The sequence below is a fragment of the Grampus griseus genome (assembly GCF_964374135.1).
Source record: "Grampus griseus genome assembly, chromosome: 20".
Lineage (NCBI taxonomy): Eukaryota > Metazoa > Chordata > Mammalia > Artiodactyla > Delphinidae > Grampus > Grampus griseus.
The window spans coordinates 15,909,556-15,936,103 of NC_139014.1; the positions used below are offsets into that span (position 1 = coordinate 15,909,556).

A 26,548-nucleotide genomic window follows, 5' to 3' on the forward strand; every position below is an offset into this window, starting at 1 on the left:
CTAATCTTCCAATAAATCTTCAAATAATGAATCCATTTCCACACAGAAGTGGTGTTAAGTAGGATCTCTCTTGTTCAAGGACTCAAAAATAAATTATAGCTAATATTTTAAGAGAAAGCTCCAACTTTGTCTCCTAAAATAATGAACATGTACCATAAGTCTTAAAACAGACGTACGTGCGCATACACCTTGACTATATAAAAGGCCTCAATATTTCTAAAATGCCAGGATGGTACGTCTCATCATGAGAGCCAGCTCTCAGGCAGGTGACAGTGATTGCCTCAGGCTCAGTTATGAGAAGGAGCCTGAGGCCTCCTGCAGAGCAGCATTAATCAGGCCAAGTATATGCTAGTCTTGAAGAATACATAAACATAATTTACTGAATTATACATTTCACTTTAAACAAATACACTAACTAATATGCATCAACTATAATGATTTTGTGTTCTTTGTATTATTAATTCCATTTTATCTTCTCTTTTTTTAAGTTAAGGTATTGTTGATATATACCACTTTATCTTCTTTATTGCTTGTTTTAGTTTCCTACAGCTACTGTAACAAAGTACCACAAACTGGGTGGCTTAAAACAACAGAAATTTATTCACTTACAGTTCTAGAAGCTGTAATCCAAAATCAAGGTATAGACAGGGCCATGCTTCTTCTGAAGCCACTGGGAGAGGATCCTTATCTTTCTAGCTTCTCGTAGCCCCAGGCATTCTTTATTTTGTGGTAGTACAACTCAGTATTTGCCTCTGTCTCCACATAGCCATCTTCTCTGTGTGCCTCTGTATTCAGATTTCCTTTTTCTTATTAGGACATCAGTCATGTTGATTTAGGGCCCACCCTGATGACCTCATCTTAACTTGATTACATCTAAAAAGACCATATTTCCAAAAAAGTTCACATTAACAGTACCAGGGGTTAGGGCTTCAACATATCCTTTTGGAGATACAATTCAACCCATAACATTGCCTTATTAACACTTACTCTTTATTTTGTCTTTTTAGAGGTCGTTTTAGGGTTTATATTACACATTTTAACTTATCAAAGTCTACTTTCACGTAATACTTTACCATGTCACATACAGTATAAAACCTTATAACGGTATATTTTCATGCTCCTCTCTCAGTCTGTATGCTATTGCTGTCATATATTTTACTTTAGAGTGATTGTTGTAGTTTCTGCCTTAAATAGTTATCTTTAACAGAGACTTTTTTTTAATAAGAAAAAGAAGTCTGTTTTATAGATACCCACATATTTACTGTTTCTGGCGCTCTGTTTCTTTCTGTAGATCCAAATTTCAATTTGGTATTTTTTTTTTCTTCATCTTGAAGGACTTCTTTTAACACTTCTTGTAGTCTAGGTCTGTTGGTAATGAATTTTTTTTCAGCCTTTGTATGCAGAAGAAAGTTTTAAGTTCACCTTTGTTTTTATTTTTGAAAGATATTTTCACTGGGTATTGAATTCTTTTTTTAAATATTTATTTATTTTGGCTGCACTATGTCTTAGTTGCAGCATGCAGAATCTTCGTTGAGGCATGCGGAATCTTTAGTTGTGGCATGTGGACTTATTAGTTGCAGCATGTGGGCTTCTTAGTTTCAGCATGTGGACCCTTAGTTGTGGCATGAATGCGAGATCTAACAGTTCCCCGACCAGGGATCAAACCCGGGCCCCATGTATTGGGAGCACGGAGTCTTACCCATTGGACCACCAGGGAAGTCCTGGGTATGGAATTCTAGTTGACAGTTTTTTTTTTCTTTAAAGATGTTGCGTTCCTGTCTACTGGCTTGCATTGCTTCTGACAAGAAGCCTGTTGCCATCCTCATTTTTGTTTCTCTATGTATGTAATCTGTCTCTTTTCTCTGACTCTTAAGATATTTTCTTTATCACTGATAATTAAGCCATTTGATTATGATGTGCTGTAGTGTGTTTTCTCCTTTCTTGGCCTTCAAATTCATTGAGCTTCTTGGATCTGTAAGTTGATAGTTTTCATCAAATTTAGCTAATTTGGGGCCATTATTTCTTCAAATACTTTTTCTGTCCATGTCCTTCTCTCTCATTCTGGGACTTTAAGTACATGTATATTAGACTGTTTAAAGTTGTCCCACAGTTCACTAATACTCTGTTCTTTTTTGTTTCCAGTCTTTTTCTTCTCTTTCATTTTGGATAGGGTTTACTACTGTGTCGTCAAGCTAACGAATCTTTTCTTCTGCAGTGTCTAATCTGCTGTTAATCCCATTCAGTGTGTGTGTGTGTGTGTGTGTGTGTGTGTGTGTGTGTGTGTGTATTTTATCTTAGGCATTCTGTTTTTCATCTCTAGAAGTTTGATTTGGTTCTCTCCTTAACATGCCCGTGCTTTCTTCTACCTTTTTTAACATATGGAACTACATTTTATAGTAGCTCTTCTAATGATCTTAACTACTAAGTCTTACTGTGTCTGTTTTTTATTGATTGGTTTTTCTCTTCAGTATAGGTTATATTTTTCTGCTTCTTTCCATACCAGGGTTTTTTTGTATGCCAGTTATTGGAAATTTTACGTGGTTGAATGCTGGACTTTTTGTATCCTTTTAAGTATTTTTCAAGTTTTGTTCTGGGATGCACTTAAATTTTTTTTTTAATATCTTTATTGGAGTATAATTGCTTTACATTGTTGTGTTAGTCGCTGCTGTATAACAAAGTGAATCAGCTATACGTATACACATAACCCCATATCCCCTCCCTCTTGTGTCTCCCTCCCACCCTCCCTATCCCACCCCTCTAGGTGGTCACAAAGCACTGAGCTTATCTTCTTGTGCTATGCAGCTGCTTCTCACTAGCTATCTGTTTTACATTTGGTAGTGTATATATGTCAATGCCACTCTCTCACTTCGTCCCAGCTTACCCTTCCCCCTCCCCATGTCCTCAAGTCCATTCTCTACATCTGCGTCTTTATTCCTGTCCTGCCCCTAGGTTCTTCAGAACCATTTTTTTTTTTAGATTCCATATATATGTGTTAGCATACGGTATTTGTTTTTCTCTTTCTGACTTACTTTACTCTGTACGACAGATTCTAGGTCCATCCACCTCACTACAAATAACTCAATTTTGTTTCTTTTTGTGGCTGAGTAATATTCCATTGTATATATGTGCCACATCTTCTTTATCCATTCATCTGTCATTGGACACTTAGGTTGCTTCCATGTCCTGACTCTTGTAAATAGTGCTGCAATGAACATTGTGGTACATGACTTTTTTTGAATTATGGTTTTCTCAGGGTATATGCCCAGTAGTGGGATTGCTGTGTCATATGGTAGTTCTATTTTTAGTTTTTTAAGGAACCTCCATACTGTTCTCCATAGTGGCTGTATCAATTTACATTCCCACCAACAGTGCAAGAGGGTTCCCTTTTCTCCACACCCTCTCCAGCATTTATTGTTTGTAGATTTTTTGATGATGGCCATTCTGACCAGTGTGAGGTGATACCTCATTGTAGTTTTGATTTGCATTTTTCTAATGATTAGTGATGTTGAGCATCCTTTCATGTGTTTGTTGGCAATGTGTGTATCTTCTTTGGAGAAATGTCTATTTAGGTCTTCTGCCCATTTTTGGATTGGGTTGTTTGTTTTTTTGATATTGAGCTGCATGAGCTGCTTGTATATTTTGGAGATTAATTGGTCAGTTGCTTCGTTTGCAAATATTTTCTCCCATTCTGAGGGCTGTCTTTTCGTCTTGTTTATGGTTTCCTTTGCTGTGCTTTTAAGTTTCATTAGGTCCCATTTGTTTATTTTTGTTTTTATTTCCATTTCTCTAGGAGGTGGGTCAAAAAGGATCTTGCTGTGATTTATGTCGTAGCGTGTTCTGCCTATGTTTTCCTCTAAGAGTTTTATAGTGTTTGGCCTTACATTTAGGTCTTTCATCCATTTTGAGTTTATTTTTGTGTGTGGTGTTAGGGAGTGTTCTAATTTCATTCTTTTACATGTAGCTGTCCAGTTTTCCCAGCACCACTTATTGAAGAGGCTGTCTTTTCTCCATTGTATATTCTTGCCTCCTTTATCAAAGATAAGGTGACCATATGTGGGATGCACTTAAATTACTTGTTAACAGCTTGATCCTTTCAGGTTTTGCTTTTTAATTTGTTCGGTGGGACAAGAGCAGCCTTTAGTCTGGATTAATTTTGCCCCACTTTGAATACTCTACTCAATGTTCTGTTTAGTATGAGGTTTTTTCACTCTGGCTATTGAATATATGAGCCATTCCCAGACCAAGGTGAGCTCCAAGAATTGTTCTGCCTGCTCCTTTTCAGTAGTTCTTTCACCACATTCTGGTAGTTTCCTCACTGCAATACTGTAAAGCAATTCTGATGCTAACTACCCAGACTTAGCATAGATTTTGCAGGCTATGGTCACAGTCCCAACAAGACTGTCATCAAGTCTTACTGACTTGCCAGTTACAAGCTCAGGGGTTCCCCAGGCCACTCACACTTCTAGCCAACTGGCTACAAATTTGAGGATTCATGCTAGCCCCTCAGGTTTGATAATTTGCTAGAACAACTTACAGAATCTAGGAGAGTGCTATACTTAAAATTACAGTTTTATTATAAAAGATACAGAGCAGGACCAGACAAATGAGACCCATAAGTTAAGATCTGGGAGAGTACTGAATACAAGAGCCTCTGTCTCCATGTGGAATCGAGATGTCACCCTCTCGGCATATCTGTGTGTTCATCAACCAGGAAACTCAACCAAGATTTGATGTTCAGAGTTTTTAATGGGTTTTATTACATAGGCATGATATATTGTGTCATTGATCCCTTGAATGAACTTAGTCTCCAGCCACCTTCCCCTTCCTGGAGGAGGTCAGGCTAATATCACCTAGCTCAAAGTCCAGTCCTCTAATCACATGGTTAATCTTTCCAATATGGCCAGCCCCCCATCCTGAAACTATCTAGGACCCCACCATGAGTCACTTCATTAGCATAAACTTAGGCATGGTCCCAGACACCCACAATGAGTAACAAAGATATCACTTGGGAAATTCTGAAGATTTAAAAGCTCCCTATCAACAACTTGGGACAAGACTAGGCAAATTATCATACAACACTCAAACACCTGCACTGGTCAGTTTTCAACTGAAGACTCTAAGGAAACCTCTTACAGATCTTTGGAGCTCCCCTCTTTGTAGCACTCTCCTTTCTGGTGCTACAACCTGCAGATTCTAACTGCCTTGGCTTCCCTGAATTCTCAACATTTTCTTCTCAACACACGGAGTCCACTGAGCTCTAGTTGTGTTCCCCTTCCCTGCCCTGCATCCTCAGAACTTTCCTCAGGCATGTGCTACCTGCTGTCCAGTGTCTGAAAAACATTGTTTCATATATTTTGTTCAGTATTATAGTTGATTAAGATGGGAGAATAAATCTGGAATAAATAATTCCATATTACTCTATCATAATTGGTAGAAGTCTGTTCTTTTATTTAGTACTCTTAGCTAAATCACCCAAGAAAGTTTGTGGGTCATCGTTTTCTCCACATGTTAACCTCTAAAAATCATTTCTGTAACCTTTCCAAGGCATTTTCCTATAATTACTAGGATGTTTCATATTTTATTGCAAAGCCATAAGATGATGCTGTTTACAAAAACTTTTTTAAATGGTATTTCATATAATTGGCACATAGTCAAATTAAGTAGTAAGTGGTAGAACCTGATTTTAAACTTCAACAGTCTGATTCTGGAGCACATGCCTTTCAGTGTCAAACTCCTAGTTAAACAGATGCAGTATCCTGTTTCACTTTTCTGGTGCCTGTCAGACTTTGAGTTTTTTATTTTGTCAGATGGCCCTTTGGAGCTAACAGAACCCTAATGAAAATTATAATACAGGGATGTCTTCTTTAACCTCCTAGCCCCAGAACTCTCTTATTATTTTTACTTCTACCCCCACAAGATGTATGTTACCCTCATGTAGCCTTTTGCCTGTTTAAAGCAAGCTCAGCATCTTTCTCAGGCTTGTCCTCCCTATAAACTGCTCCATACTATGAAGTTATTCCCTCCTACTTCTCAGGCAAAAGTCTTTTCTATAGTTACGTAATCTTATTGACAAAATATAGCTTACATGTATAGTATAAATGACACATAGTTGTTCCTGCCAAGTAAAGGATAATGGTACTTTTAAAAATGAATAGGTTTCTGGAAAAGGCAAAACTATGGAAACAGTAAAAAGGTAAGTAGTTGCCAAGGAAGGAGGAGGGATGAGTAGGCAGAGCACAGAGGATTTTTAGGGCAGTGAAAACATTCTGTATGATAATATAATGATGGATGCATGTCATAATACATTTTTCCAAACCCATAGAATATACAAAACCAAGAGTGACCTCTAAGGTAAACTATGGGCTTTGGATGATTATCAGTGAGTGACAATGTGATAGTCACTGTAGATTCATCAACTGTAACATTGTTCCACTTTGGTGGGGGATGCTGATAACGGGGGAGGCTGTGCATGTGTGGGAGCAGGGAGTATATAGAAATTCTCTGCACCTTCCCCTCAGTTTTGCTGTGAACCTTAAACTGTGCTAAAAAAAATAGTATTAATAAAAAAATTATCATTAAAAAGTAAATTGGTCAACCCAAATGACCTCACTTGCTGAAATCTCTACATTGAGATTGTATCTTTGAAAGCCTGTGCATTCTTTTATTCACTGGTCAGCTTCTCTTTTATTTTCAGAAGCTTCTTTGACCCAGACTCAGGTAATAAGTAGGATTTCCCATAAGCTGTATAAACTGTAAATAGTTTAGTCCATAGACTTACTGTCAATTAGATAATTTGAGGTTTAAATCTGCTTGCTTTCTAACAATGGAATTCTTTTTTTTGTAATTGAACTATAGTTGATTTACAAAATTGTATTAGTTTCAGGTGTACAGCAAAATGATTTGTTTTACATACATACATATATATATATATATATACATACACATATATTCTTTTTCAGATTCTTTTCCATTGTAGGTTATTATAAGATACTGAATATAGTTCCCTGTGCTATACAGTAAATCCTTGTTTATCTATTTTATGTGTAGTGTGTGTATCAAGAATAGAATTCTTATATCTTAAGATTTGCCTTTAAAGTAAAAAAAAAAATCTATCCAAGTGATTATTAGATTCCTTTTGCTCTAAACAGAATAATCCCTTGGTGTGGCTGTTTGAATTTACAGGGTAATAACTTCCCAGGTATCAATTGTTCTAGTGGTATTTATTTGTTGGCAAATACCCCACATTTAGACTGTCCATGTCCAGCTTTCTTTTTCTTTTTCTCTAACTTGCTATAGTTGCAAATGAGGGCTAGAGATAATTGGTTTATAGATGTGTTTACTATTTATTGACCCATAATTTTTATGTGGATTGTTTTAAGTTCAAATTAGCAATTTCAGATAGAGTGAAGATCTGTGCTATAATTTTTATCATTTTATCATAACAAGAATCATTTTTTAAATAAGAGTTTTCATAGGGGGATGAGAAAAGGACTGATGTCATCAATTTTAGAATGCGAACATGTTGAATGCTTATTTTTTAATATACTTGAATTGAAACAATAGTTAATGGTCATAAACTGAGGGGTTTTTTTAATGTCTACTTTTATAATTTTTTAGTACAACACCTCAGGTATTGAGCCCCACTATCACATCTCCCCCAAATGCACTGCCTCGAAGAAGTTCACGACTTTTTACTAGTGACAGCTCTACAACCAAGGTAATTTAAAGATTTCTGTATATCACATTTACTTAATGCTTCCTCCTCTAAAATTTCTGTTCATCGATGACTCAATGTCTGATGAATAAATTAGGAGACTATTTAAAAATTTTTTAATGTTTTTTAATTTGGAGGACCATCTGTAACATTTGTAAATTTTCTTGGTCCTTTAATAAATATAACATTGTAGAAATTACAAAATTATAGTGATGGAGAGCAGGTCAGTGGTTATTAGGAGCTAGAACTGAGGGGAGGATGTGACTTTTACAGCATAGCACAAGGGAATTTCTTTGTGTAGTGGTAGAGCAGTCCTATATCTTTATTGTGGTAGTTGATTACACAGATCCATACATGTGACAAAATTATACTGAAGTATACACACCAAAATTTTTTAAAAGGTGCATGTGAAAACTGATGAAATCCAAATAAGATCTATAGTTTTGGTTGCTAGTGTTGTACCAATTCCAATTTCCTGGATTTGATGGTGTACTACGGTTATGTCAAATGTTACCATTGCTAAAAGTTGTGGGAAGAGTAAATGGAAATTTTCTGTGTTTTCTTTGCACGTTTCTTTGCACAATTGGAGGAACTTATACCTTTGGTAAATTTTCTTCATCTATTGACAAATATTATGGACAGTCTTTAACTTTGACATATATAGATCAGCAATTTTGTACCTTATAAATTACAATGCTCTGAGACAATTAGATAGTTGTTGTATCTACTTACTTTCTTATTATTTTTTTTTTTTACTTTCTTATTTTTAAATAATAAATGAAAATGATGGTTTTTAAAAAAATGTTTGTTTATTTATTTGGCTGCATTGGCTCGTAGTTGCGGCACGTGGGCTTCTCTCTAGTTGTGGTTCATGGGCCTAGTTGCCCCACGGCATGTGGGATCTTAGTTCCCCAGCCAGGGATCGAACCCACGTCTCCTGCATTGGAAGGTGGATTCTTAACCATTGGACCACCAGGGAAGTCCCAAAAGTGATATACTTTCAATAAAGAGAAATGCTTAAAGCTAATGTACCTTAAACACTAGTTAGTTACTATGATTTATTTTCAGAATTGTTGCGTTCCAAATTAAATGACTGATGACTTGTTTTCTGAGAAAAATACAGATCAATCAAAACTGTTTATTTTATATCTAATACTTGAGAAAAGGGTTGGGGGGATGTCTAAAATAAATGAGTATAATAAGTGTGGGATTTTCCTTCTTGTTACAGGAGAATAGCAAAAAATTAAAAATGAAGTTTCCACCTAAAATCCCAAACAGAAAAACAAAAAGTAAAACTAATAAAGGAGGAATAACTCAACCTAACATAAATGATAGCCTAGAAATAACTAAATTAGACTCTGCAATCATTTCAGAAGGGAAAATCTCCACAATCACACCTCAGATCCAGGCATTTAATCTACAGAAAGCAGCAGCAGGTCTGTTTTAAATGCTTAATGTCTTCTTTGTATTTTATTTTATTTTATTCACTTATTTTAAGTAAATTTATTTATGTTCATTAAAGTGCTTTCCATTTTTTTCTGGATAGATGTTGGAATTTTTAATGAATTATTTTGTAATTAGCCTTTCTAGAAAACCAGACTGCTTTACTGTGTTTTTCTCCTTTGTTTACTACATTGTTTTCTCCTAGAAGGTTTGATGAGCCTTCTTCGTGAAATGGGGAAAGGTTATTTAGCTTTGTGCTCATACAACTGCAAAGAAGCTATAAATATCTTGAGCCACCTACCTTCTCACCACTACAATACTGGTTGGGTCCTGTGCCAGATTGGAAGGGCCTATTTTGAACTTTCAGAGTACATGCAAGTAAGTATGAAAAACAGTTATATATGCCTTTCTAGAGATAATTTAAATTTAATTAAAATGCTTATGCTTGAGAAGCCTAGATATAAAGGGTCAGTATTTATTATGTAATGTCTATATTTATTTTGTCACTATATATATATATATATATATATATGAGCACAATTCTTTCTTGTGTTAAGGGGTAGTTTAAATTCTTTGGGATTACTTGAGATAGATTTGTAGAGAACCCAAGTCATCCATACATTCTTTTCTTTTTTAAATTTATTTTTCCTTTTTTTTTTTTTTTTGGCTTGTGTCGGGTCTTAGTTGGGGCACACAGGATCTTTGTTGAGGCATGCAGGATCTTTTTGTTACGGCACATGGTCTGCTTGGGTGTCTCTCTAGTTGTGGCAGGAAGGTATTCTCTCTCTAGTTGTGGCACGCGGGCTCTGTAGTTTGTGGCATGCGGACTCTCTCCTTGAGGCGTGAGCTCAATAGTTGTGGCACGTGGGCTTAGTTGCCCCACAGCATGTGGGATCTTAGTTCCCGACCAGAGATGGAACGCGTGTCCCCTGCTTGAAAGGTGGGTTCTTTACCCCTGGACCACCAGGGAGGTCCCCATCGATACATTCTTATGTGAAACATTTGTACTCTACTTAGTTGGATCTGAAAATGTGTATTTACCATGTAATAGATGTTTATAATCAATTCTTTCTACTATATATATAGAGTTCTTACTGGGATGACTTTTTGGCATTTAGTATGTTTTATAAATTTAATACTATGGAGAAAGTTGTATGTAATGGAGAACATAATGTCCATATTACAAGGCTTTTATCATTTTAATTTTAATTATATTTGTTGCTTAAGTTATCTGTTTAAATCAGGAAAAGAGAGGATGATTAGCCTAAAGCCAAAGAAAATTCTAATTTACTCCCCATTTCTTCTTTCAAAGCACTTCATCCCCCTGCCCCTAAACTTAAAATTAGAAAAACGTTTAAAAAAAACTTTAAGAAACCTATATATTAGTAAAATTTCTCTAACATAAATTATTTAAAGTTGATAATAAGGTCACTTATTTGCCCTGATTACTTTCAGCATATATTTGAGTGCATGTTGTATCCTAGACTCTATTCTGTACTGTAATATAGCTAGACAGATAATTGCTTGCCTTCAGAGAGCTTACTTTCTAGTAAGAGACATATTGTAAGCCAATAAATATATAAGGACAGGCAATAAGCATATGAAAGAAATAGCAATAATAATAGCAATAAGCATATGACATAGCAATAAGTCATATGAAAGAAAAATGAGGCATGGTAAGGAGATTGGGAGACAGTGAATTATGGTGCTATTTTTTAAAAAACATGCTCAGAAAAAGGTTACTTCTCCCTGAATGAGCCATGCAAAGCTCTAGGGGTGAAGTGTACTTCCAGGTAGAGAATAAATGCAGAATTGAAATTTATTGTAAATTACAATTGTAATTTATCTTATAATTTTTGTAATCTATCTTGTAATAAATTGTAATTTATCTTGTAATTTTGAGTACTAAAGAAAAAAGAGTTGTAGACAGAAAGACTTTTTCATTGCTGGATTGTGGTTTTTTTAATTGGTACACAGGTAAAAGCTTTGTGTGGATTATTTCTTATTTATTGTTTCACAGGTACTTTACATGAATTTTATTGTTACCCCTAATTATAGAGCAGATGTAGACCCAGATATTTAACTAAAGAAAGCCTTTGTTTCAACTTAATTTAGTAAGTTTTTTTTTCATTTTCCTTTTTGTCTATGGCACAGTCACTTTTCAGAGGAAGCAATAGATTCTGAAAAATTTTAAACCAGAAGGTTTCCAAAACCTGTATTTAGCAGGTGGTTAGGTCTGTCTTCTCTTAACCAATGCCTGTTTGAAAAATGCCCATTTGAAAAACTTATCTGTATAACTTTTAAGGGATTCAGGGAAGTCACAAATCTAAGCTAAATTTAAATAGTATATGGCCATATGTAAGAATTGTTCCTATTTTTCTAGTTTTATAAATTCTGTTTCCATAGTTTGTCATCTTCATTTCATTAAGAGTAGACCAGATATTCCTTATTCTAAACTAAACTTGACTTTCAGAATTTTTAACTTACTGAATTGATAAACTGGGGAGCTACATAACCCAAAGCCTCAAACTTCAGGGGAGAGAAGCACAGTTCTGGAAGCTTTGAGTGTGGTGAGGAAAAACTTTGACCTGGTAGCTGAGAAGGGACCCTAAAGTCAAGAGAGTGCTGCAGAAGAAAAGGGAATTATACTAGGCAGGGACTATAGTTCCTAGCAGGTAAGACATTGATGAAAATATTCAGTGCTCAACATGCCATAGGGTTGGTGGCCAGCCAAGCCTGTTTTTCCCCTGAAGTTTTCAGCTCAACCTCTTAATAATCAGTACAAAAATAGGTTTTGTATTACACAGGTCATTCTTCTCTCACCTTTCCTGAGAGTTATTCTATAAAGCCATAATTAAAACATGGAATAGTGTTTTTTGAGAATAAAATAATTGACTTCTTTTTAAATTATTAACTTTGTATAGATCTCTCTTCTGTCTTTTTGGTGGAAACAAATTTTCTTTTCAGAATTCATGTTCCTGCCATAACTTGTTTATAAAAACTAGGTTAAGTGTGAATATGATTACATCAATATTTGACCTACCATGGAAGGTTGCTCAATTTGGCCATGTGTTAGTATCAATACTAGTTCACATAAACACTGTAAAACAAGGCAGCGTTTAGGTCCTATGAGAACAGTGCCCAGCACTCTCCCTCTGTATATGTAAATTGTATCAACTTGTTTTCCCCTTACTAGTTTTTATATTTCAGGCTGAAAGAATATTCTCAGAGGTTAGAAGAATTGAGAATTACAGAGTCGAAGGCATGGAGATCTACTCTACAACACTTTGGCATCTTCAAAAGGATGTTGCTCTTTCAGTTCTTTCGAAAGACTTAACAGATATGGATAAAAATTCACCAGAGGTAAATTAACTGAAACACTTTGCTTATGTGGCTATCTTTTTTTATTTTTATTTTATTTTATTTTTTTTGCCTCACCAGCTCAGCTTGTGGGATTTTAGTTCCCTGACCAGGGAGTGAACCCAGGCCCTAGGCAGTGAGAGTGCAGAGTCCTAACCACCGAACCACCAGGGAATTCCCTGTAGCTATCTTTTGATCATCTTTACCAAACGGAAATGACCCAAATCATTCATTTAGTATCACCCACACTTATTTTCGTATTCTTCTGTATTGGCAGGGACTCAGAGAAGAAGGGGAAATCCTAGAGTATATGGTGCAGATTCACAAATAGAAAAATCATAAAGCAGATTTTTCATTCAGGATTAATCAAGATTTGGTTTTGTTATAATTGCTGTTGTCACCAAGAGTAGAGTTCATTAAACAGAAATAGAGATTTTTTTAAAGTGCTCATTTTAAATTAAAATAATAATTTTAACTGTCATTTTAAGACATAGGCGCAGTTTACATGTTTCAGTCCTATAAGGATTTTATTTCTGTGCACCTCAAGAATATTTAGTGGTACTTCTGTAACATATTTAAGCTTCTGTAGTCTCCATGAACACTGAATTGGCAAATACTGAACCATTGCTCCTAGGGGAAGTACACACACACATATCACACTTGGATCCACCAGTGATCACTAAAGCACTGCAAGTATTGATTTTGGTTTTACAAATAAATTTTAGAAAGTAGACAAATTTGCCAATATGGAATCCATGAATGAGGATTGACTATATTAAAACTCTTTCAATTGCTGTCTTTCTGTTCTAAATAAGATCTGAGTCTTGATTTTAGTCATAGATTGCTTTTGTTAGAAAAAAATAAAACAAAATTTTAATTGTGCATTTGGTTCTTGTTTCCATTTTTTTAAGGCCTGGTGTGCTGCAGGGAACTGTTTCAGTTTGCAACGGGAACATGATATTGCGATTAAATTCTTCCAGAGAGCTATCCAGGTTGATCCAAATTATGCTTATGCCTATACTCTATTAGGGCATGAGTTTGTGTTAACTGAAGAATTAGACAAAGCATTAGCTTGTTTTCGAAATGCTATCAGAGTCAATCCTAGACATTATAATGCATGGTAAGTGCTAACAAAGTGCAAAGGCAGTGTCTTATTGATGGGGCTGATACTCAGTAATTTTTCTTATTAGATATCTCTTTGTTGTCATGAATTTGATTACTAACTAATACTTGAGAATACCTACTAGTTGATAACTTCTAACCAAAATGGTTTTTTATGTGAAATTTATACCTTTAACAAACTCTTAACTAATGCCAATAGAATTCCAGATCCTTATATTCAACAGTTTCAACCTTTTCTCCTACCAAAGTTTTGCAAATAGGTGGTTTTGTTACTTTGATTTGCTACTATTTCTTAGAACACTAAAATGGTGATTAAAATAGAAAGTGGTTGGGACTGTGGAAGGTTAATCTTTTGGGTTAATCATTATAGCGATTTTCTATTTGCCACTAAATCTGAAGCACTAGATTATTGAAATATATTTTTTCATTGGTGTATATGTATTTTTTAATGGATATCTCATTTCTAAGTAGTTACATTGCCTGAAAGATGGCCTGATAAGTGCTGGCTTCTGCCGACCTATTAAACAGTCAGGCTTGCCAACATTCACATAAAGTTCTCTGTGATATTTTCAGAGCTCAGTTCTTAATAGGACTTCTGTTGTTTTTTAAATATGTACTGTCTGTTCTGCTATATTGCAATAGTTGCATTCTTAAAAAAAACTTTACCATATCAAATATTATGCTATAAAAATAATTGTTTCAATTAGAGAAAAGGAGGAATATTTAGACTAGCAAGCTTTTACTGGGAAGAATTTCAATATTGAGTTATTTAGGTAACTATATAAGTATTTAACTAAACATTAAGCAAATTTGTTTTTCCAACTCCAATCTTCAGTTATCTCCACTTTCACCGTTACTAGCACAGAACTTTTCATACCTTTTCTTCACCTCTAACACAATTATAATAATAAACAAAACCCCACAAATAAAGCAGATATACTGTTGTGCTTTTTTTCTTAATTATTTGGTGTTTATTCCCCATCATCATTAGCTAGTTTAGCCAAGAGGGATCCTTAATGTAAATCTGTCACAATGTGTTCATTTGATGTTTTGAAAATTCAGGAAAAATACCTGTATGTGAAGTTACTATACTGTTACATAGTCTTTAAAATGTATAATTTTGAAGTCTATTTGAAGCCTTTAAAAAATTTAATTTTGAAATCTGTAAATTTTGAAATCTATAGGAGCATATTTTTGGCACAGTGAGTGGGGAGACGGGATGGAAGCAGAACATGACACTATGCATATTCTAATTATAGTATAAAATATATATGCATTTGGACAAATAACATGGAATTAGCATTGTTAGGAGTTTAGGGTCTAGAATCATAAAGGAAGGAACTGATTAGAATCCTTATTAGCTGTATAACTTTGGGCAAGTTATTTAACTTCTCTAAGCCTCAGTTTCTTTATTTAAAAATGTGATTGGTAACAGTACCTATCTCCTTGGTTCCTTCTAGGATTAAATGAGGTAAATCACACAAAGAATTTAACAAAGTTCTTGGCACACACACATGATAACCACTCAGTAAAAATTAGTTACTAAATCTAGATTGTAGTGGTGGGTCTAAGGATGTGGTTTCTTTTTTCCCTCATTGTTATAGTTTTATTTGATTGATTGATTGATTGACTGGATTGGATTTATTGTTTTTACCTGTAAAAGTGACTTGGCTAGAATTCTTTGACAATTTATCATGACTGATCGTTTTTGCCTGTCCTAAGACCATCAGTATTTTTCTACTGGTTTATTAAAATGCCACATTCCATACATATCCTTTTATTAGTTGAACTAAATTAGCAGTTCATATCCCTAAAATTGTACTTTATTTTAAACTCTCAGGTATGGTTTAGGAATGATTTATTACAAGCAAGAAAAATTCAGCCTTGCAGAAATGCATTTCCAGAAAGCACTTGACATCAACCCTCAAAGTTCAGTTTTGCTTTGCCACATTGGAGTAGTAAGTAGCTTTCTAAGTATTGTTCAGTTAATCCCTTTTGAAATGTTTGTTATTGACTTAATTGCTATAATGAAAATTAGGGCTTTTTGTTATTGTTATTCTTGAAACAATATCCTAGATTCTTTTACAGCCAAAAATATTGCCTTTTTGCTTGGCATAAAGAGAAATCACTGGAGTACCCTCATTCCTTGGGCAAGTTACTTAATTTCTCTGAGGTTCTATTTTATGAATGACAAGTAATACCACCTTGCATACCTCATAGGGTTATTATAACACTCATATGAGATACTTCATATTTTTGAAAGCAGTTTTCCATATTAATATTTAGCTCCTAAATTAAGTAATTAATAATTTAAGGCAAATTATTTCCTGTATTTTAGCCTCTGAGTGATATAGATATGTCAGGAGTAATTAAAATTATTATAAGGCAGTGTGGATTGCCAATTTTATATATTTTTTTAATGTATCTGATAATAAGTTGTACTTTGATAAGATAGGAGAAAAGGTATGTTTGCTTTTTAAAATCTCATTTACTAGTTTCTCTGCAAGCATGGTACCTTAAGTTCTTTTTCTTGCCCTCTCACCCCCTTTCCCTCTCCCTCTTTCCTTCCCCTGCCCCTTTTTCTTTCTCTCAGCAAGTTTGGCTTTTGTGTGAGCAAGCGTACAATATGAGGAAAATTATATTAGTTTGGAATTTCACTATTCATTTTGGGGGAAGAATTCTAGTTCTTTATAATAATTTTCTTAAAAATTGACATGGTAACCTCTTTTATAGTTAGATACTGTGCAAAAAATATAAAGTATGTCAAATTAAAGATTTTTTTTTCCATCACTTAAGATAAACCAAACTTGATTATCTCTTGATACCTTTTAGTGAAGTTGAACATATTTTATAGTAGGCTTGCTTCTAAAGTTATTGTGGAACAGATTGTTTTATAATTTTGAGTGATTTCTTTGAAGTTTTTAGATAAAAGAGTATGCTTCTCTGTTAGGAAACTAGTATTTAGGATTTCAGTTCTGTGGGCAGAATATTTGGCCGCATGTAGTAATAACATTCTGCAAAGATCATTGCATAGATGAATTTAGCACCAGATGTTGGCAGTACCTACTCTCACATTCTTGTTGGTTAAAGTTCCACAATCACATCCATTCACTCCACTTTATTTTATTTTATTAACTTATTTATTTATTTTAATTGAGATTTTCAAGGAACATAATTTCAGTTTTAATCCCACTTTCCAATCACACTCAAATTCCAGGTAAGAGACTGGGTCATGGTTTCATAATTATACAATATAAAACAGACAAAGTGTGATGGTTGAACACCCCCCACTGGCCAGTTTCTAAAGCCCATAGTCCAGCACTGTGTGATCTGTGGGTTCTAAGACCTACAAAGTTCACTTATCTTTGCTATAGTTTCCCTGTTTTTGTTTTTTTTTTGAAGTATAGTTGATTTACAATGTTGTGTTAGTTTCAGGTTTTCAGCAAGATGATTCAGTTATATATATATATATATATATATATATATATATTATTTTTCAGATTCTTTCCCATTATAGGTTATTATGAGATATTGAATATAGTTCCCTGTGCTATACAGTAGGTCCTTGCTGTTTATGTATTTTGTATATAGTAGTCTGTATCTGTTAGTCCCAAACTCCTAATTTATCCCTCCCCCACCCCTTTCCCTTTGGTAATCATAAGTTTGTTTTCTATGTCTGTGAGTCTTTTCCACTTCATTTTTAACATATAATTCATCTAAGGAGGAACAGCAGAATATGAGTACACAGGAATAAATAGTGAGACTTGGTTGGGTTTTTTTTAAGTTATTTAAAATAAATTATTTACTACCCAGAATTACAGATTAATGGTTTTCAAATATGTAAAGCAGAAGGACCATTTTTAAAACAAATTCCTAAAATATGTAAAAGTGTAATTGTTCCGAGTGAAACAGGGTTGGTAAGTTTTAGAGCCAAATCCTCTAGGGGTTCTTGGAAAGTTTCGAAAAGTCTAATATTTAGAGGACCATAATAAATCTGTTAAAATGTGAGTATTACCTAGCTAAATAGTACAGATTTTCTTGAGAAGGAAGACAAAGGTTTTTCTTATCTTTTAAGCTTAAAGGTAACCAACTATCTACTCTAAAGATAGAATCTTGATTATCATTATGTAGGGTAATGGTGAATTGGGAGCTATGTTGGTTTTGAGTCACACTGTTTGGTTTTCACCTTTCCTCATAAATATCAAAAGGAAAAGTAGGATCTTTATTTCTTACAGGTTCAGCACGCACTGAAAAAATCTGAGAAGGCTTTGGATACCCTAAACAAAGCCATTGTTATTGATCCTAAGAACCCTCTATGCAAATTTCACAGAGCCTCAGTTTTATTTGCAAATGAAAAATATAAGGTAAGATATATACATGTATCTTAATCATCTCCAACGTTGTACTGCTTAAGTTTTGCCCCTTTTTTAATAAACTAAAAGTTATTTATACTTGAATTTTTATCTTAGTCTACTTTCCCCATTTTTAAAAGCTATTTCTTTTTTGTGCCTGTGTGATTTTATTTCTTCATGAGAAGTACTCATGGGAAGGATGGGTGTATGGATATTTAGGAATATATGGTTATCCCTTGAAAAGATTTCCTATGTGGAAAGGCAGTTATCTTAAATGTAAAACATAAACCATCCTGTTAGGACCAAAATATGCGAACAGATGACAAATGAATGTGTGCATTTTTCAATAAGTATTTATTTGAGTATCTGTTATATGTCAGGCACTAGGAATATAGTGGCAAGTGAAGCAACCATATTTCCTGCCTTTGAATAGCTTACCATCTAGTACCCTTCTAGAGGGAGAACAGACATTAATCAAATAATCACAAGAATAATACATAAAGGAAAAGTATACAGAGTGAGTTATGAGATCTTATAACAGGAAGACTAGGTAATCATAAACTATGAATCCAAAGTTTTGATTTTAAGTTCAGGTTACTTTTTAAATAAATTCAGGCTCTTTCTACTAAAAACAGTTAAAAAGTTACCAAAAAAATACCCGAAATTTAAGTGCACGGAAAAACTTGGGTTACATAATGCATTTTAGTGGACTCTTTCCCTAGAAATCTGTTATTCCAGTACACATTGAAATTTGCTGAAATCGAAAAATACAAACTCGGTGGTAAGCCCTTACTTTTTACAAGACTAAGAAAGATATATAAAGGGATTAAATGTATAATTTATTCTTTGTCATTTATTCAGTGATTCTTATAGTCTCGCTCTGGTTTTCTTTATGAAGTGGATGTCTAATCCTACTGTTCTGTCCTTTTAAAACGTCTTTTAAATCTAATAAACACTTTTAACTTGTTCTTTGAAGCACTATAATTGTAATTCAGCATTTGTTTTCATTTTTTTGCTTCACTGTACTTCTCTAGATATGTGGTCAGGTTTTTCTGTTGAAGGATTTTATTCAATTTATTGTTCTTAAAGCCATTTTAATGCCACCACACCTACCAGGAATGCCATGTAAATCAGCCTTATACTTGCTTCAAGAAGCTCATGTTCTAATCTGATCCACTGTCCAGGCTGTAATGGTTATAGTCATTTTTGAGTACCAGCTTGGGGCTTGGCGACTTTGATGCATGGATTAGATACAGGTAGAAAAAGGGCATAAGGAACAGTTACTGATTGCTCCTGAAATGTCTTGCCTCCAAAATGAAAATCAAATTGTGTTAGAGGGCCACCTCAGTCTCTGTGGCAAAAACATTGCTAGACACCACCCTATTTAATGTGTTGTGTTGATATCTAGTTGTGTAAGTCTTAAGTTTTTTAGAGCAAAAATGAGAACTCTGGTGCTGTGTTAGACACTATTTCTCACTATTTTTCTATTTGCAGATAGATTATCGGGGGGAGGCATGATAGATACATGAAATTTTGATAACAGTTGTAACATATAGTCATAGGAAAAAACACACATCAATTCTGAACTGTGTGAACTGTGTGTGGTGTAGAAGTATAGAAGTTTTGGGGTATGTTATCTTGATTAAAATTTCTTTAAAGCAGTGATTCTCAAAGTATGGTCTGGGAACTTCTGGTGGGGGTGGTCCCAAAAACCCTTTCAAGAAGTCCACAAGGTCAAAACTATTTTCATAATAATATTTAGATGTTATTTGCCTTTTTCACTTTCATTTTCTCCCCAGTGTACAGTGGAATGTTTCAAAAATTACTTGATGTGATATCATAACAGATTGAATGCAGAAGCAGATAAGAGAGTCCAGCTATCTTCTGTTAACCAGAGATTTGCAAAAATGTTAAACAGTGTCACTCTTCTCACTGATTTTTTATTGTTCTGATTAGAAATATATTATGTTAGTTAACATAACTAGGCTAGATTCCTAACAGTGGGATTGCTGAATCAATGTTTACCTGCAGTTGTTAACTTAATAGATAATGCTAAGTTGTCCTCACATAGAGGTTGCATCAATTTACAATTCTGCCCTCAGTGATGAGAATACCTGATTTCCCTCACTCATGGTAACTTCATGTAACATCAAACTTTTTATTTTTGTCCACTTACTAGGTGAAAAATTGACAGTATCTCATTTGGGGAGCCAGTTTTTTGGGGTTTTTTATTTTTGGCTGCATTGGGTCTTTGCTGCTGCGCTCGGGCTTTGCGGCGAGTGGGGGCCACTCTTCGTTGTGGTGTGTGGGCTTCTCGTTGCGGAGCATGGGCTCCAGGCACATGGGCTTCAGTAGTTGCAGCACGTGGGCTCAGCAGCTGCGGCTCACGGGCTCTAGAACGCAGGCTCAGCAGTTGTGGCACACAGGCTTAGTTGCTCCGTGGCATGTGGGATCTTCCCAGATCAGGGCTCGAACCCATGTCCCCTGCATTGGCAGGCAGACTCCCAACCACTTCGCCACCAGGGAAGCCCCAGTTTTTATTTTTAATCATCATATCTTTCTTTTAAATACAAATGCAGTTTACCTATCTGTCTTTTCAATCTCCTGAACCCTTCAGCAGTGGTCAGAAAATTGCTAGATAATTTTAACTCAATTCAGAGGGTTAAATTTTAGGCTCTTCATCATTAGTTAAAATGGCAGGTTGGTATTCAAAGCTTAGTGCTGGTGTCAGGGAGAAGGTAAATTAACAGAACTTCAGAGTTGTTCTGCAGCTTAGTTTTTAAAACACTTTCATATACAGTGTGATGGAGTTTAGTTATTTTAAACAAAATGGTGACAAAAGCAAGGGTTGTCACCTCCATATTTCACAAAGAATTGTGTGTTTTCAGTAAATTTTGGTGAATTCCTGCCACTTCTTAGTTCCTGTTGTCATAAGTATTTTCCTTGCATTTTATTTTCACAACAAGAATTAATGCAACAAGGAAGTACATTGATTAAGATCTAGTAAGCTTTAGTTAAGATGATTTAGTTAAGGTAAAAACACTTGCTTAGTCAAAACTGTACTATTTTGCTACTGTGTTTTTCTTTGCTTTTTTCAGTCTGCTTTACAAGAACTTGAAGAATTGAAACAAATTGTTCCCAAAGAGTCCCTCGTTTACTTCTTAATAGGAAAGGTAAAGATTGGGGCCCTGGTTCTAAACTGTGACTTTCATAACATATTAATTTTTGAAGAATAAATATAATATTTTATTGTGCAATATCTGTTGAGCAAATTCAACTAGAGCTCTGAACTAATTGCTCTGGAAATAAAGGATGGATTTAGTTTTAACACTTAAGAAGATGACATCCTACTGAAGAAGCAAGAACACACACCCTATAACCCTAATCCTTCTATAGTTTTGCAAGCGTATTAGCACTTGCAGCCAATGGCCAGTAATGAGTTCCTAACTGAGGCTACCTCAAGGAAAGCCCTTAGCTTCCAATTATCAATAAAATACTCAAACATCCCCCAAAAGAAGAAAAGTAATGCCGCTGTGTTGTTTAGTTTGAAAAAATGGCTTGCAAAATTTCCAAGGCCAGACTAGTCAGGATTTTACACACTGGGCCCCCAGATGCCAGTTGGTTAAGGTAGCTGAGGACAGTGGACAGGTGCTGAGAGTTGATGTAACTCCGTTTAAAATCAGTGTAAATGAATGCTAATCAAGCAGCTTATAGTCCATTTCTTTCCATTATCATTGTTCCAGACAGAGTGAGATTTATTGGAAGCTCACTACCTGAGAGATATAGGCAAGGAATTCTGAAAATAATATCTGAATATATTAAAAGGAACTCAAAAGTTGGTATGAATTCTTCGATAGGATGAAAATGTCCTACTCATCAGAATGAATTTATAGCACATAATCAAGAGCCTAATTTAAATTTAAAATGTTTAGGATTTTATAGCTGAAGCTTACAACTTAATGAAAAATGTAGTGCTGCTGTTTATTTTTAGGTTTACAAGAAGTTAGGTCAAACGCACCTCGCCCTGATGAATTTCTCTTGGGCTATGGATTTAGATCCTAAAGGAGCCAATAACCAGATTAAAGAGGCAATTGATAAGCGCTACCTTCCAGATGATGAGGAGCCAATCACCCAAGAGGAACAGATCAGTGAGTATCATCCATGTGAATTAGGTTTATATGTGGTTATTCAAACTAGAAAGCTAATGAAACACCACATCACAGTTGGTAAGATGAAACAGATATTTCTTTATGGCACAGAATAAACATGGAAATTTTTTTGAGTATTCAGAAAGCTACCTTTTGTATACGGATTTAGGGACTGCTTTTTTATTTTATCTCTAACCATGTTAGATTCTTTATACCAAATGAAATTTTAGGGAAATTGAACAGGGTCGTATAATAACAGCATGCATATGGAGCCAGGTAACTAGTTTCAGTTCTGGATCTAGTTTGCTGTGTGATTTTTGACAAATCCATTGCTAATTTTTACCTAAGCTTCAATCTATGTAACTAATGCCTGCCTTATCTGCTTCATAGGAACGTGGTAGGGGGAGAAAAGATGATAGGTGTGACTATGTTGAAAACATTATAAGTGTTAAGTGAATGAATAATAAATTTGTGCACCTTTTAAAGTACTGACAGATCTGTAGTAGCTATTCAAATTCTATGTAGCTCTCACAAACCTAAAATCTAAATATATGGTGAATATATTTAAATGGAGAGATCAAAAAAAGAGGAAGGAACAAAGAATTAGATTGATAACTTAAGGCAGTAAATACTCTATCCCTATACTGAATCACTACATTGTACACCTGAAACTAATATAATATTGTAAATCAGCTATACATCAATTAATTAAAAAGCAAAAAATATATATACTCTATCGCTTAATTGAGAGTATGTCTTAAAATAATTAATGAGAGCCAAGACTTAATATATTAATATTTTTTAGTAAGAGAATTGAGAGACCTCTGATGAGATAAACTAAGATGACTTTGTTCCAGAAATATATTTATATTCTATATTTTTGTGAACTAACAGGGACTGTCCCCAAAGTGGAGTCAACAATTGGACGGAATGTCAGAGAATAGTTCTGATTCTTAGGTTAGGAATAGGAATTCATTAGGGAGAGGCAGTTTTAGTAGTTAAAACTCTTAAAGGTTAAATGCAATAAAATAATCTTAGACATGCTATAAAATAAGGAACTTGAATTGCATTTTATTGAAGGATATCAGGATTTTTAAGGGCTTTTATTTAAGGTCTCATCTCTCTGAATATAATAATTTTCTTGTTTTCATGAACCAACAAAAAATATTTGTCAGATACCTTACTGTAGATTTTTGTTTTATTTTTAAAGTGGGAACAGATGAATCCCAGGAGAGCAGCATGACAGATGCGGATGACACACAACTTCATGCAGCTGAAAGTGATGAATTTTAACTTCTGGAAATCAAGACTTTTGCAACTGGATGTGTGACTAGTGCTGATGTGTTTCTTGTCCTTCCATATACTGAGTCTTCACTCTTGAGCCAGCAGTGTCATCATCCATCACTTATACCCTGAGTGTGCCCCTTTCATTGGACCCTGACTGTACACAGAATGAAAGGCAGTGCAATATTTAGCTGCTAACAAGACTGGCTCTTTCACCAGTATGAATGACAATTTAGAGGGTAGGTAGGGTGGGAAACTTTCTTTTCTTTTTTTTTCTTTAATCTCCCTTTGTTGGAAAGCTATCATGGAAGGAAGAGTTTTGTTTTATCTTGAAGGAACCATTAGAGATGGAAAATGGTGATGAACCAGAATCTCTTGGTCGTTTTTCCAAAAATTTGTTTTACTTGGTTCTGTTCCTGATAAACAAAGTGACTGATCTTCATTTCTAGGTTCTTCAAGAATGGTGTTAGCAAGTGCCAGATGGAACAATAAAAGACATTGCCTATAACAGAGTAACTTGATTGCCAAGGAATGTAAATTACCTTAAACTTGCAGTGTCTCCCATAAACAAATATAATGGGCATATTGGAACTCATATGTAGGAATCAATATCCCTCCATACAGTGTACAATTACTCTTGGCAAGAATACTTTAATGTCTAACCAAGAATTTTAATTTATTCATCTTGCTTCAAAGTGTTGATCATTGTTGTCTAGGTATTACAAACTTTAAAATTGGTCCTTACCATATTGCCTCTTCTCTTTGAGCTCTGTGGGATCACCTTTAACATTCAGAGATGATAGAAGGGTTGCCCACTGAAAAGCCAAAAAAAGGCTCTTAATAACCATTTAAGTTCACCAGAAGAATCAAAATGAGAACACTAAATGCAAAGACTTTAGGAGATCATGACAGTGAAAGCCTTAATACAGTCAGAATCCTGCCATAACCTTGAATCTATATTTGTTCAAGACAGTATCCCTCTGACTTTTCTAAGTGTTTAAGCAGGGTGCAAGAATGTGTGGTTACCTTCAGTTGAGGTCATTTCCATTCTTTTCAACTCTCTGCTTCAAATTATTTTCAATAGTGTGAGTCACCAAAACATTTACTGAGAGTGATTGGGTTTAGGATATTAGAAATTCTTAGCTGAAAAAAAACCCCGCTCTTACGAAGGAGAGGAATTCTCTTTTGAGTTTGTCATAATATAGGTTGATGTCTTTGGGGAATGACCATAATTTTAAAGATCTAATTATGCATAATGAAATGGGAATTATTGGAATTTCACAGTAACCAATTTAAAGTCTTAAATTGTGTATCTCCTTTATTGTAATGTATGGAAATTTTTAGAGAAACTTTAGTTAACATTTTGTTAAGTGCCAATGTCAGAATATAACAAATTTATAGTTTCTTATGAATGACAGGCCTACAGTTATTGTTTTGGATTATTTGATGAAGGACAAACTTATCTACTGGTTACCTGTATTTGTTAGTCAAGCTGTGAAAATAAGGTGGATTACAGAAGATAAGAAAAAAATTTTAGCCTGTAGACTCAGTAATTTTCTATCATTTACTATTAATCTGCTGATTTGAATGTGGCTTAGATACCATTACAAACTAATTCAAGTCAGAGTCTTAGATTAGGTATTGGGTGCCAGAGAGGTATTTAACAAAATTTTCTACCTAAATCTATATATGTGCTGCCTAAAAAAAAATAATTTATAAGAAAAAGGAAAGGTTGTGAGTAAACGAATATCATTAAAAATTCCCAAAGGCTAGCACTTGGATTCTAACAAATATTCCATTTTTATCCATTAGTTCTGTAATATTTAATTTTATATTCTTTTATTTTTTTAATTGGCAAATCATAAGCCAGCTGTATAACAGTATCAAATATAGAGTTTCATAGAAAGCTTTGGACTGAGCTCTTTGTTACAGAGCTTGGAGAAAGCTATGCTCAGAAAACAATTTGCTGATGTATAATTAGTTATTTTTTGTAGTAGGAATTTATGTCCTGTGCCAGAAGTAAGTCTTTCTGGTACTAATTTTGAGACCAAGGATAAAAGGATAGTTGTGGAAGGCACAACATGGCAATGGTTGGCTGAGGGATAATCAGCCTAAGCTTGACCTGATTGCATTTTCCTCACACCTCTACTTTCAGAGTCATTTAGGTATTTGAAGCCTTATTTCCCACCTATTTACTGTTTCTGGCTTTCTCTTTTCTTTTTTTCTTTCTTTTTTGCTTGGAATGGAGATTAAACAACCAGAAGAAGATATGCATTTTGATCAAGCAAAATGTTTGCTTCAAATTTCATAAGTTATTTTGAAGGAAATCAGAAATACTAAGTACTTTGACGTCCTTGTTTCTCTTTAAGCTTTTCACATGTGTGTGTACACACACAAAAACACACACACACACTCTTGTTCAGAAGTTATGTTGTGGCATTGGATATTTTCCCCCTTGGAAATGGTTCTTAACTCTGGGATTTTAGAAGTTTGGAAAATATTTTTTCAAGAGAACAATGGTACTCAAAATAATGAAAGGTGGTCCTACTTTTTCTGTATTTCATCACTTTAAAATTTTTATTTTTTCCAAGAACTGCAAGTGACATTTGAACCATGCTGCTGTTGTACCTTAAACAAAAACTCAGTGATAACCAGTATTTAGTCTATTAAAAATGCTCTTTTTGAAGAAAAAAGTTTGCAAGTCTCTGTTTAGCCAGAGTATAGTATGGGTCTTCACAAGAAATATGGTGACCTGTTTTCTTTGTGAAAACCTAGGAAAATGCAAGCGTGGGTGTGATGTGTGTGTTCTATTTGCATTGAAACAATGTAATTTTGTGTCTTCTTTTTGCTTTTCCTGACTTATTTCGGAAATTGTACAGTCTTGGGGGGGAAAGTCTTTTCTGTTAATATATTTGCAATTCATTAAAGGATATGGAAAATCCAAATAAATTACTTTTGAAAGCAAATTTATAATCAAGTCATTAAAGCTATATAAGAGCTGTGCCATCTGTATTTTTATAGTAAGGCACAGCAAAATAGTGAAAGATTACAGTTTTATGTTCCACAAAAGTCTAGGGCAATGTTTCTCTATTTTTTTTTTTAACTTACACCCTCTTCTAATATAT

At 34.5% G+C, this 26,548-nt stretch overlaps 1 protein-coding gene across 9 annotated transcripts in view; it reads left to right on the forward strand.

Moving 5' to 3' along the window:
* CDC27 (cell division cycle 27) overlaps positions 1-26,326 on the forward strand; it is a 58,889-nt gene extending 32,563 nt beyond the window's left edge. For 2 of the 9 annotated variants that reach the window (XM_082679972.1, XM_082679974.1), the window contains exons 10-19: positions 7,618-7,717; positions 8,943-9,150; positions 9,363-9,535; positions 12,368-12,520; positions 13,429-13,637; positions 15,480-15,597; positions 17,875-18,003; positions 21,090-21,164; positions 21,983-22,139; positions 23,350-26,326. In XM_082679972.1, coding sequence (XP_082536098.1) covers positions 7,618-7,717; positions 8,943-9,150; positions 9,363-9,535; positions 12,368-12,520; positions 13,429-13,637; positions 15,480-15,597; positions 17,875-18,003; positions 21,090-21,164; positions 21,983-22,139; positions 23,350-23,432 — 1,405 coding nt within the window. In that variant the 3' untranslated portion in view covers positions 23,433-26,326. Of the gene's footprint in view, positions 1-7,617; positions 7,718-8,942; positions 9,151-9,362; positions 9,536-12,367; positions 12,521-13,428; positions 13,638-15,479; positions 15,598-17,874; positions 18,004-21,089; positions 21,165-21,963; positions 22,140-23,349 lie in introns of all 9 variants that reach the window. The other 7 variants (XM_082679976.1, XM_082679977.1, XM_082679973.1 and 4 more) reach the window with 5 other exon arrangements.
* Positions 26,327-26,548: the final 222 nt, after the last annotated feature.